At 40.8% G+C, this 13,245-nt stretch overlaps 1 protein-coding gene across 1 annotated transcript in view; it reads left to right on the top strand.

Annotated features, from left to right (window-relative positions):
• LOC311041078 (lysine-specific demethylase 6A-like) overlaps positions 1-13,245 on the top strand; it is an 87,960-nt gene that overhangs the window by 15,838 nt on the left and 58,877 nt on the right. The window contains exons 3-4 of the mRNA XM_084051518.1: positions 9,265-9,373; positions 12,691-12,740. Of these exons, the coding sequence (XP_083907644.1) occupies positions 9,265-9,373; positions 12,691-12,740 (159 nt within the window). The remainder of the gene's footprint in view (positions 1-9,264; positions 9,374-12,690; positions 12,741-13,245) is intronic.

Raw genomic sequence — 13,245 nt, forward strand, 5'->3', positions numbered from 1 at the left:
AACATAATCCCTGCCTCAGACATACCGGCCTGGCGGAGATAATATACAAGTTGACAGAACATCTCATCATGGCAACAATAGAAATAGGCAAACAAAACAAAGATCAGGAGTGTTGACAGTCTTGATGTTTTAGTCTTTGCATCCCATTTAGGAGTATAGATTTGCTTTAGTTTTTCAGGTGGTGGTGTTTGCTTTCTTTTTGTTTTCTGTTTCTATTCAGAAAGTTGGACCTGTCTGAACAGGCAGGATACAACTTTAACCCATTAAAGACCGGGAACGCATACAGTGTAATTTTTTTTAATTTCTTTTGGCTAAAAAAAAATCGTGAAAATGTTTGCAAATCTTTGAATATATATATTTTAAAGCAAACATTTGTAACTCAAATCTTTGCTTCTGGGGATTCTCCTAATAGTAAAACAATTATGTTGCTATAATATCAGTGGTTCTCAAACTTTTTCATGTCAAGGACCCCCGAAATGATATGTATTTGGCCGTAGACCCCCATCTCAAAATATTTTGTTCCAGGGACCCCCCAGAAGCAAAGATTTGAGTTACAAATGTTCACTTAAAAAATATATACACTATATTCAAAGATTTGCACACATTTTCAATTTTATTTATCAAAAATAGCAGATCTACAAGCTCATAGCGCGGGAGTGCCGGGCTATGAGCTTGTATATCTGCTATTTTTAATGGCCAAAAGAAATCTTAACCCATTAAGACCTGAAGAAGCATCTGTGTCATTTTTTGATTTGAGCTAATAAGCATTAATTTACACTTTGGCTATTCAAAAATAGTAGATCTACAAGCTCATAGCGCGGCACTCGGTGCCGCGCTATGAGCTTGTAGATCTGCTATTTTTGAAGAATCATGAAAATATGTGAATCTTTGAATATATATTGTTTAAAGCGAACATTTTTAACTCTATTCTTTGCTTCTGGGGGTCCCTGGAGCAAACATTTTGAGATGGGGGGTCTGCGGCCAAATACATATCATTTTGGGGGTCCTTGACATGAAAAAGTTTGAGAACCACTGATATAGAAACATGCTTTTTTTCAAAAAACAGTTAAGTTATTGTCAAAAGAAAACCAAATGTCTTATTTTATTTTATGTTATACTTGAGGTCTAAGTCCCATTATCCCTCCACTGAAAACACAGCCACATGTCCTACATGTGTGTGTCCTCAGACACTTGGTCTGTCACCACCCAACACACTCAGCTGTTAAAAGAGAAAGTCCCACTTTGTCTGGGCTGGTCAACATGTGTCGCCAGACTTGCCACATGTGCTGCTGTGTGTTGTCTACTCTAGATGTGGGCTTTCAGTGTCTTATTAAGTGTGTGGACTAGAAGCCGTAGGCCAATAAAGCGCCACAGCTTAGCTTGGCATTTGGGGGAACAGCTGAGTTGGTTAGTATTGGTGTAAATGTCCAGTGCCTTGGAAGCCTGTTCGTGGCAGAATTCTTAACCCATTAAAGGAGTAGTTCACCCAAAACATTACTTATTTTCAAAAAATTACACACCCCATGAAGACTTGAATTCATGTACATTTCTTTTTGTTTTTGTCGCATTACTAAACCAGCAATTTGATGACCATCGAGTCTCCGGTGGGAGACTCGATTGAGACTCAATGAAGACGAAGTGACACGCTTGTAGATCTGCTCTTTTTGAGAGCTGCCGTTCTAAACAACTGTTCTAAATCCTAAGAGTTTTCTGAAAAAAACGTATGTTGCTTGGAAATGTAAAGGATCCTCTATATACTGCTGATTCTCTAGCATTTTAATGTCACAGATTGTTTGATCACTGTACATTACTGTATGGTTGTTGGGTCGAATACAGAGATGAGTCTACATTGTATGCGTTTCACTTTTTTCTGTTTTTTGGGGAAAAGACGTTTCAGCTAAACAGTACTATAGTAATAGACCATTCACTAAGCTCCAAGGTAATGATGGCAGAAGCAAGCTGTTTGCTTCTGGATTTTAATAATTTACCTCGTAAAATAATTGTCCATTTTTGGAGCCAGAGCTCCAAAAAGCTCTGCCTAATCTCGTCGACGAGTCCTGCATTATGCACTGGAAGAATGTGCATGCCATTACTATTTCAACAAACAAAATGCAGGCAAATCTTCTTTTCACTTCCAAAGACAAATGGATCTATGGCATTTGATATCAATCTACTATGTCATCTACATTAACTCCATTATCATCAGACAGGAATGTTTGTCTACCGCACGGTACGCAAGACGACACATAGTAGCACTTAAAAGACAACTAAGCACTTTTAACACATTCCATGCCAGAGTTTAATATCATAATGTACTCACCAGTGCCAGCGATTTATTGTTGTTTTTTTCACCTCGCCACAGACCTCGCTAAATACCTTATGATCGCGCGTTAAACTGTTTGTAGACACACAGGGTAGCTGTGTGAGTGGCCCAGAGAAGAAATTTTCAATCGGCGACATTCCATTTTGCAGTAGTCGCAGTTTCTATTAAACGGCGTTCAGTGCGGAGAAAAACAACACCAAGATAATGGCGGATAAAAAAAAAAAGAAAAAAAAGACCACTTCACGTAGATCTACGCGACTCGCACGCTGCGCTGTTTAGGTTCGCGTAGAACTACTATACGCGATTGGCACGCAATGTGCTAATAGCGAGCAGAATCGCAGAGCTTAGCTCCGGGGACCGTGGTGTGTTGAACTCGAACTGACCGACCCCAACACCATATGGAAGTTTTTACTGGGCCGGTGAGCTGTCATTTTCCCCTGACGTGTGTTTGTGTGTGGTGTGTGTGTCTCTTGGGAAATTGATTTAAAAAAATGCCCCTTCCAACCGTTCTGGCCATGTAGATTGCAGATTCCACAGGCAGCAACGTTTCACCTGGTATCCTGTTGGTGTTATTAATGTTCTTAGTTATAGTGTGTGTGCGTGGTAGATCATATGGACTCCTAGAATGGTGTAGAATGGTGGAGTTGTCTAAGTAGCAACCGTTGCTAAGCTAGGATTGGACAATAGCCATGGTCGCGTGGGACTTAGCGATCGGCCTATTGATTGACAATATCAGGAATGACATTGATCTTGGACACTTCACAGACTTGTACCAGGTCAGGAAGTCAACTTAACCACAACTTGCCACAGAAGCTGGTTAAATGTTAAAAGTCTTTACGTTGTTATACCTTTTAAAACCTGGAATGCATCTGTGTCATTTAGATGTTTTTTCAGAAAACTTAGGTTAGGATTTAGAAGGCGTTTTTAAAATCTGCCTCAGGTCTAAATGGGTTCAACTAACCACTTTTAAGAGGTGTTTTCTTAGTATGTTCCGGAGTGTGTGGTTAAGTATTTAAGTACTTGAGTAATATAGCTGACACTCTGTGGGGCTGGGTCTGACGAGACTACAGTGTCGGCTGCCTCTCACTGGCTGGGGAGTGGGGACAGACCCCGCGAAGAGGAGAAATGGCAAGGAAAACACTTTGCCGTACTGTCACAGTTGTTTCTAAACAAACGGTTAGCTTTAGCCGATAAGTGTGTCACGTTAGTTGTTCAATATTGATTAATATTACATGTACAGCCTCTTTATTTTCAAATGCAGACTCATTCAATAAATAGGCTCTATGCACAGCAGCCATATTGGAAAGAACTTGGGCCTCTTCTTACTTCCTTCACAGGTGTTACCAATGATACTAATGAAGGCTCTGTTCCATTCTGCTCAGGGTGCTGATATCGTGCATGTTGGCTCACTAGAAACACTCAATTTTGGTTCCCAAATGGCCCCTTAATGGTGGGTGTGTAACTCTGAGAGTGTTGTACACTCTCAGAGTTATGGGGGTCCTTGAAAATTAGACAACCACTATGCCACGCTAAATGGAACAGAGCCTTAATTAGTATCATTGGTAACACCTGTGAAGGAAGTAAGGAAGGGGCCCAATTCATTCCCAATATGGCTGCTGTGCATAGAGCCTATTAACATAAACAAACTGCTTCACTTGAACAATGTGGTCGGAATGGCTACGCACTCTCCTCCGTCACGTGTGTGTGTGTGTGTGTGTGTGTGTGTGTGTGTGTGTGTGTGTGTGTGTCATTTCAAACGTGGCTCGTTCAGATCATTTGGCAGCTTAAAACTTTTGTCCAAGCACCACTGCCTGGAAGTGGAACAGATGGTTAAATAAATACCTGGATATTGTGGGGAATTTGTGACGGAGGTATCAAATAAATCTACTAAAGACAATTTCTCAACAAAAACGTATATGAAGGTGTTCCCTTTCTAGCTATTGGTTGTGTTTATGAATGGTCACTTTTCACTAGACAGAGATTTCAGAGGTTTTTGTTCGTCCTGGAAGTTGGCTTGTGTCTCTTCCAAACTACCACAACTTTCCTCGGCTTCACTGCCGACAAAATGAACTTGAAGCTGGGCTGAATGAATGAGGGTAAAAACGCGGAACGCCCAAATGAGTTTGGGATGTCACAACATCTCGGCGGCACCGAACAGCCGAAATTAGGATGGTACCCGTCCCCCCTGAACCTCTGAATGACGTCATATTGTAATCTGGACAGAGCCAAACTGATTTAACCCATAAAGATTTATTTGGCTATTCAAAAGTAGCAGATATAGATATATATAGATCTGCTTTTTTTATTTTATTTTTTTATGGTGAAAATGTGTGCAAATCTTTGAATAGATAGATATACATTTTTGCCAGACCTGAAAGGTATGGCCTACACAAGCCTTTGTCACCAATTTGTCCATACATGGTGTGTCTGGTTGTGGTTAGGTTTCTTATGCATGAATAAATAGGCACAGACTATTCGTGACATCAGTATTATGTCACAAGTATAAATACAGTTGGTATATAACGTAAGCCACAAAGATTTCAATTAGACCTTCAATGTCAAATATCCTGGTCTTGTTATCCATAAATTAGGGTTCCCCCTATCAGTATATCGAAGAAAGTTCGATTCATTTAGCAAACCTTGCCAATGGAGTCCATTAAGAGGAAGAGGAAAAGAGAGATAGAACAGCGTCCGTCCTTGACCGATGTTGATGTTCATTTGGTCTACCTCCCTAACGTCAAGGAAAAGCACCTTGATTTCTCTGAGATGAAAGACGACTAAAAGATATATCTCCTACCTTACTTTAGAATTAGACTTCACACAACACCGGCTTAGGTCTGGCACAACCAGGTCTCCTGGTCTTGTTAACTCAAATCTTTGCTTCTGGGGGTCCCTGGAACCAAATATTTTCAGATGGGGGGGGGGGGGTCCGCGGCCAAAACATAATTTTGGGAGGTCCTAGACAAAGGTTTGAGCACCACTGATGTTATTGCAACATTTTTTTCAAAAAAACACATTTTAGGATTTTGAAGACATTTGTAGATTCCCCACAAGAAAAAATTTGAGTTAAAAACGTTCGCTTTAAAAAACATATAAAACTTGCACAAATGTTCAAGATTTTTCAAAAATAGCAGATATACAAGCTCGTATATCTGCTATTTTTGAATAGCCCAAAGAAATCTAAAAATCACACCCTGTGTGAAGGTAGCGGCGCCTTTGATACATTTTGTCATCGATATGTGTTTATAATGTGTTTATAAACACACGTGTCATGTGAAGCTTGACCAATCACTTTGTTGACGGGTATGACCAATCAGAGCGTTGACGGGTCTGACCAATCAGAGCGTTGACGGGTCTGACCAATCAGAGCGTTGACGGGTCTGACCAATCAGAACGTTGACGGTGAACACGGACAAAGTCAGGTAAAGAGCAGGATCCGCGCCGCTAAAAATGACACAGATGCGTTCCCGGTCTTAACGGGTTAAATTCGGCACTCAGAGTGGAGTATTTATTATCTTTATTCTTGGTGCTCAGGATACAATATTGGTGGGACACAAACAATTTCATCCAGTCAGGAGAGAGAACACATTTATCAGCTTCAATTTCATCTGCTCATTTTTATTGATTTTCTTTTTCATCACTTCCAGTTTCACTTGTTTATCCTGAGTCCAATATGGGTTTTCTCTCCTGATTTGATGACATTGGTATAGGACATGCATTTTACTAAAGAGCTGGAGAGACGGGGAGACCCCTGTTACTGAACGAACACTGTTATTATTAAACTATATTATTATTATATAGTAACGCTTACTATCACAATATAGAGCTATTTAGCACTTTGACAACACACACACACACACACACACACACACACACACACACACACACACACACTCTTACACCACATTTGAATGCAGGGTAAACCAGAGGTAAATTGAACCCGGTTGCAGACTTGGCCAGACAGATACGGAACAGCGATTCATGTTGACGTTGTTCCCTCCACTTTTAACACCGTAATGACGTAATGCTACACGGCTAATCAGTGCAGTTATTGACATTCTTTGAAGTCACTATGTAAAGAGAGAGATTTGAACTCCTGCCAAAACAGAAACTGAACTGACAAACTGTTTGTCACAATTTCACAACATGAAGAAATCCCACAAAACCATGGCAAACAAGGAGTGACAGAGCAGTCATTGATTATTGCCCCCCCCATTAGTAGCTCTGAGGACCCTTAGGGGTCCCGGACCCCCGGTTGAAGACCCCTGGTCTAGGAAAGTCATAGCCAGGGAAGTATTTGATTAGGACGTGCAGATGGGTGACACATTATGGAAAAAGCAATATAAATTGTTCTAGTAAGGTGTTGGGGCACCTAGAGCTGCCAGAATGGCTTCAGTGATGCGATGCAGAACATTGTTATGATTAAGTTATGATCCTTTGTACAATGATGTAGCGCTGCAAAAAGAGCAGATCTACAAACTCACAATGTGTCGCATTGCTTACTGTAAATTGCTCTGGATTAAGAGTCTGCTAAATGCCTAATAGGCTCTATTCACAGCAGCCATATTATGAAGACATTCACAGGTGTTACCAATGATACTAATGATGGCTCTGTTCCATTCTGGTCAAACAGAGTCAGGGTGCTGATATTGTGCATGTTGGCTCACTGGAAACACTCTGTTACACCAGTGGGTCTACAGTTGGGGTCCAGGGACCCTCATGGGCTTCCAAATGGCCCCTTACAGGTGTGTAACTCTGAAAGTGTACAAATGGAACCAAATGGACCCGTAAGGGTCCATTTGGTTCCATTTGTACACTCTCAGAGTTATGGGGGTCGTGGAAACCACTGTGCTACACTAAATGGAACAGAGCCTTCATTAGTATCATTGATAACACATGTGAAGGAAGTGATAATATGGCTGCTGTGCATATAGCCTATTGTAAAGTGATGTGCGACACATTGATCTTGTAGATTTTGTTCCCATTTTTTTTTTTGCCAGATTCTTACCAATAAGTTACTGCTTGTGTTTAGCATGTAGTTTCATTCATTAGCACTCTGTTTCCCAAACAATGGGTCGATGCCCGTGTTTGGGTGGCGGAATTTTTATGGGTCGCGAGTCCCCTTTTTTTTTCCTACATAAGAAAAAATAAGATTTCTATTATATTATATTAAGATTTTTAAAAGTTTAAACAAAAAAATAGCAACTTTTCATGAATTAAAACTATTCCAAATCTTTCTTGAATCTAATAATTATTTCATGAATAAAATAATGAAAGCGAAGCAACACATTGTGAGCTTATAGATCTGCTACTTCCACTAGTTTGGGTACGGGGCAAGCGTCTAATTTCTCTTTTGGGTCTGGAGCTAAAACGTTTTGGGAACGACTGCCTTAGAGGATGAGTCGTAAGACAAGACACAACAATGGCAACATTCATGAAATACTCACACTGTTGAAACCTGCCATTACTGACACTACTTAACCCATTAAGACCTGGAACTGTGTCATTTTTAGATTTGAGCTAAAATGCATTATTTTACACTTTGGGCTATTCAAAAATAGCAGATATACAAGCTGCTATGAACTTGTAGATCTGCTGTTTTTGAAAAATCGTGAAAATGTGTGCAAATCTTTGAATATATATATTTTTAAAGCGAACATTTTTAACTCAAATCTTTGATTCTGGGGGTCCCTGTAACAAAATATTTGGATGGGGGTCCGCGGCCAAATACATATAATTTTGGGGGTCCTTGACGTGAAAAAGACTGAGCACCACTGATATAGAAACAAACGTTTTTGAGAATACTGTTGAGATTTAGGAGACATGTAGAATCGGCTTCAGGTCTTAAAGGGTTAACCCATTAAGACCTGAAGCCCATTCTACACATGTCTTCTAAATCTTTAAAATAATATATATTCACAGATTTGCACACATGTTCACTTTTTTGTTTTTTAATAGCAGACATGCTATTTTTGAATAGCCAAAGGCTCAAATGTGTTTTTTTTTAGCTCAAATCAAAAAATGTCACAGACGCGTTTTTTTTTTTTCCCTTCTGGGGGTCCCTGGAACAAAATATTTTACAAATGTTGGCTTTAAGATTTTTCCCAAAATAGCAGATATACAAGCTATGAGCTTGTATATCTGCTATTTTTGAATAGCCAAAAAAATCGAAAATGACAAAGATGCGTCCCCGGATTGAATGGGTTAACGGAGCAGCACTACACAATATGAGTTTCGTATTGTGTAGTGACATATATACGTTGATTCTTCAACATAATCCAATGATCCAATGGATTTACTATTTAGTCACACCCTCTTGTTAATACTTTCCTTTGGTTCAGTGTTTATAAGACTCAAAGACATTACATTTAACACTGTGACACGTTGTGAGCTTATAGATCTTCACGCTGCGGCACGTTGCGTGTTTGTAGGTTACCTTTTTGTGTTGTTTTGGCTACTTGTGCCTGATGCTGACGCAGTTGTACGGTGGAGGAAACAAATCAAAACCTACAAAGTTGAACCCATAAAGACCTGGAACGCATCTGTGTCACTTTAGATTTCTTGGGCTATTCAAAAATAGCAGATATACAAGCTCATAGCGCGGCACTCGGTGCCGCGCTATGAGCTTGTATATCTGCTATTTTTGAAAAATCTTGATTTTTTAGTTAGGATTTAGAAAACATTTTAAAGAATTTTCTCAGGTCTTAATGGGTTAAATGCAGATACAAGTTTCTGCCAGACAGCTGTGACATGCAGTCCTCAGTCAGAGCGTTGCTGGCTGCCACTTTGAAATTTGCCCTCGATCGCTCCCCTTCTTCCCGTCTCCCTTGCTCCCCCTTTCTCCGTCCTCTCTCTCTCTCTATCTTGCTTTCACGCATGCACATCGAAACATCCCCTGTCAGAGAGTGTAGTTAACGTGTTTGTGTGTGTGTGGTCCGCAGGCTGTTCGCTGCTACGATTCCCTCATCCTGAAAGCCGAGGGTAAAGTGGAGCCCGAGGTATTCTGCCATCTAGGACACTTCAACCTTCTCCTGGAGGATTATCCTAAAGGTGAGTGGAAGACTATTCTCTCTCTCTCTCTGCTCTCTCTTTCTCTCCATGTCCCCGTTTCCTTCTCTGCTGTCTCTCCCGCTCTATGTCTGTCCCCTTTTCTTTATCTTCTCTCTGTCCCTCTCTCTTGCTTGCTTTATCTTCTCTCTCGTTCTCTCTCTTGTTCTCTCTCTCTCGTTCTCTCTCGTGCTCCCTCTCTCTCGTGCTCTCTCTCGTTCTCTCTCTCTCTCGCTCTCGCTCTCGCTCTCGCTCTCTCTCGCGCTCTCTCGTTCTCTCTCTCGTGCTCTCTCTCTCTCGTGCTCTCTCTGTATTCTTGAATCCTCTCTTCCTCTGCAATCCAGGCACTCTATCTTGCATGCTTTCTTTTTCGGTCGCTGCTTGTTTGGCTCATGTTCTGCTATTCTCTTTCTCTCTCTCTCTCTATGCCTTTTATTCCTCCCTTCTTTTTGTCAATAAATTGTACTTCCTCTCTCACTCTTTCTCTATGAATAATTAAATGTTCTCTCCTCACACGACCCCTTTATTCTCTCAAATGTTTTCCCATTCATACGTTTTGGTTTCACACACACACACGCACACGCACACGCACACGCACACGCACACACACACCCTGTTCTGTACCAGCACCTAGAAAGGCATAAACCCAACCATAAGCTGGTCGGGGATGTTTTCTTTGAAGTGAGAAAGTGTAGCCTTGTTTTCCAGGTTCTACTGTAGTTGTATTGAACCTTCACAAACACTCTGATAACATGCTGTACAATAGGCTCTATGCACAGCAGCCATACTATCACTTCCTTCACAGGTGTCACCAATAATACTAACGAAGGCTCTGTTCCATTTAGTGTAGCACAGTGGTTTCCACGACCCTCATAAGGGTCCATTTGGTTCCATTTGTACACTCTCAGAGTTACACACCTGTAAGGGGCCATTTGGAAGCCCATGAGGGTCCCTGGACCCCAACTGTAGACCCACTGGTGTAACGGAGTGTTTCCAGTGAGCCAACATAGCACAATATCAGCACCCTGACTCTGTTTGACCAGAATGGAACAGAGCCTTCATTAGTATCATTGGTAACACCTGTGCATTTCTTCATAATATGGCTGCTGTGAATAGAGCCTATAGGGCCGCAGCTATCCATTATCTTCTTAGCGTTTAGATCGATTACTTTTTCAATTAATAGTACAATCGGTAAGCACTTTTTGTCTCCGCCAGAGGTGGAGGGTATGTTTTCGTCTCCGTCCTTCTGTGTGTCCGCCAAGCTAAAATTGGTCAAGCTTCACGTAAATATATGTTGAAAGGGTGTGCTTTGATTGGCTAGCGAGACGCATGACGAAATAGAAATCTATAAATCGGTGTGTCACTTCAAAAATTCATTTATATTTTTTGAAGTGAGCTTCCATCAGCCAAGCTAACATTGGTCAAGTGACACGTGACAATATGTAATATAAATAGGTAAGACAGGATTAATCAGGAACAGTACTGGCGGAGACCTCTGCTCCGAGGAGCACATTTTCTAGTTAAATGTGTTTTTATATTTTATAAACAAATCCACACAAAAACATTATAATTGTTTTATAATCAACCAAATCGATTAGTCTGATCAACCAACAGTGTGACGACAAATCCCTGAACATGTATTATTGTTCAAATTGATACATTTTTATAATCGTTCTTTAGGGGTGCAACATTTAATTGACCTAATCGATTTAATCAAACACACAATAAAACCTGTAGTGGTAGTTTTCAGTATTGCAAAACAAGGCAAACAGCATGGCTTCATTGTCGGCTTTATTAGACCACTCTTTTCCAAACAGTGGGTCGGGGACCAATTTGTATGTGTCGCGAATAAATGAGATAATCGATAGCAGCGTCCCTAAATGTGAATAACAGTGATGGAACTGCTTTTATTCGACTAGATAACTGCTCCGGTTTCCCTGTGACCACTGGTTAATAGGGATGCATTGAATGATGTATTAGTTATCAATACAAATTATTATTCAAATTGATGAAATGAGAAATGAATCCTGAGGCTTTTTTTTGCATGTGACACCACTATGGTACAGATTGAAAATGAGGCTTTAGCGGTAAATGTTGTAACACAGCAGTGCACTGTGGGTACAGATTAATATGATTTGCCAGCGCTCCTCCTGTTGGAGAGGTTTCTGATCTGGTGGAGTGGCATGACCGCCAGCAGAATTAACCCATTAACTCTTTAACTGCTGGAGTTAAAACATCGTCTATAGCTGCCCTTGCCAGCGATATTGAGGGTTTTTACTAACCTTTGAAAATATTATTCTTCACAACGATCCACCGGGCGAAGACGTAGGGGGATCTCGGAGAATCGGGCGGGGATTTTTTTTTACGCGCCATGAGCTTGTATATCTGCTATTTATGAATAGCCAACCAATGTTTGTTTGCTTCTGGCAAGACTACGGTTTGATTCGAACAGCCTTATGGGAATCACAGTTAACAGATTGTAATGACCAAGTTAGATACCATTGGTGAGGGCAAAAACAAACACAAATTAACGTTACACTGAAACCAGAACTTTGAAAATATCAGATCTAAAAGCTCATGGCACGTTGTTTTACATCTGTGTTATGAGGGCGTATACATTAACCTAACACATTATTTAATTTGTTATAGAAAAGATGAGAGAAATATAATATGTCATTCTACAAAAGAAAATTGGAGAAATTTGAACTACAATCTGTCATTACTAGTCTGGAGTCTCATTTTGTAAAAAAAAGAAATAATAATAACATTCTATTGTGAACCCAGCATTGTGAATCGTGAGTTGAGTAAATCAGGGGTCTTCAACGTTTTCAGGCCAAGGACCCCCTAGCTGAGAGAGAGAGATGAAGCAGGGACCCCCTCTATATTGTATACAATTGTGTTTCAGATTTAACTTTTTTTGTTTACTTGGTCTGCTCTGTTTTCCCTCTACACCAAACACCTCTTTGACAAAAAATAGCCGATCTACAAGCTCACAACGCCTCGCAGCGCGAGGCGTTGTGAGCTTGTAGATCTGCTATTTTTTGGTAAAGTTCTCCTTAGAAAAGGGATGCTAGGGTTCAAGTGGTTAAGGTAAAAAAAAAGAATCATATCACACAAAGATTTAGCGGACCCCCTGTAGTAGCTTTAAGGACCCCCTAGGGGTCCCGGACCCCCTGTTGAAGACCCCTCGAGTAAATCTTGACACCCCAACTAGTATTAGTTGTCATGGCTGATTGATAGAGTGTGTGTTGTAAACATTGATTGACATGAGGCCAGTTGAAAACATCTAACACTCTGTGTCTTGTCTCCTGTCGTTACAGCATTATCAGCATACCAGAGGTACTATAGTTTACAGTCTGACTACTGGAAGGTGAGACATGAGCACACACACACACACACACACACACACACACACACACACACACACACACACACACACACACACACACACACACACACACACACACACACACACACACTCACGCTCATACACACTTACTTTCAATATCAGTCATCATTTCCTTTCTCACATGAACACACGCATGTAGACACACACACACACACACACACACACACACACACACACACACCTGCCTCTTCGCTCCCACACACACACACACCTGCCTCTTCGCTCCCACACACGCACACACTCACAGAGGAAGGGTGTATGATCCAGATTGGGTTGTAGGAGTACGGTTTCCTCTTTCATATAGGAGTCATTCTCAGTTTTCCTCCAGTCATATTGACACGCTGTGGCCAAGATATGAGTTCTAATATGAGTCTGGTGTTTACACACAGCTGTGCAAAGCAAACAGAGCTATTTATGCATCTAGTGGTTGTTCTTTTGGTAACAATGAATTGAAGCTATCATCGCT

This window comes from Gymnoscopelus microlampas, assembly GCF_963454915.1.
Source record: "Gymnoscopelus microlampas genome assembly, chromosome: 24".
In the NCBI taxonomy this organism is placed as follows: Eukaryota; Metazoa; Chordata; class Actinopteri; order Myctophiformes; family Myctophidae; genus Gymnoscopelus; species Gymnoscopelus microlampas.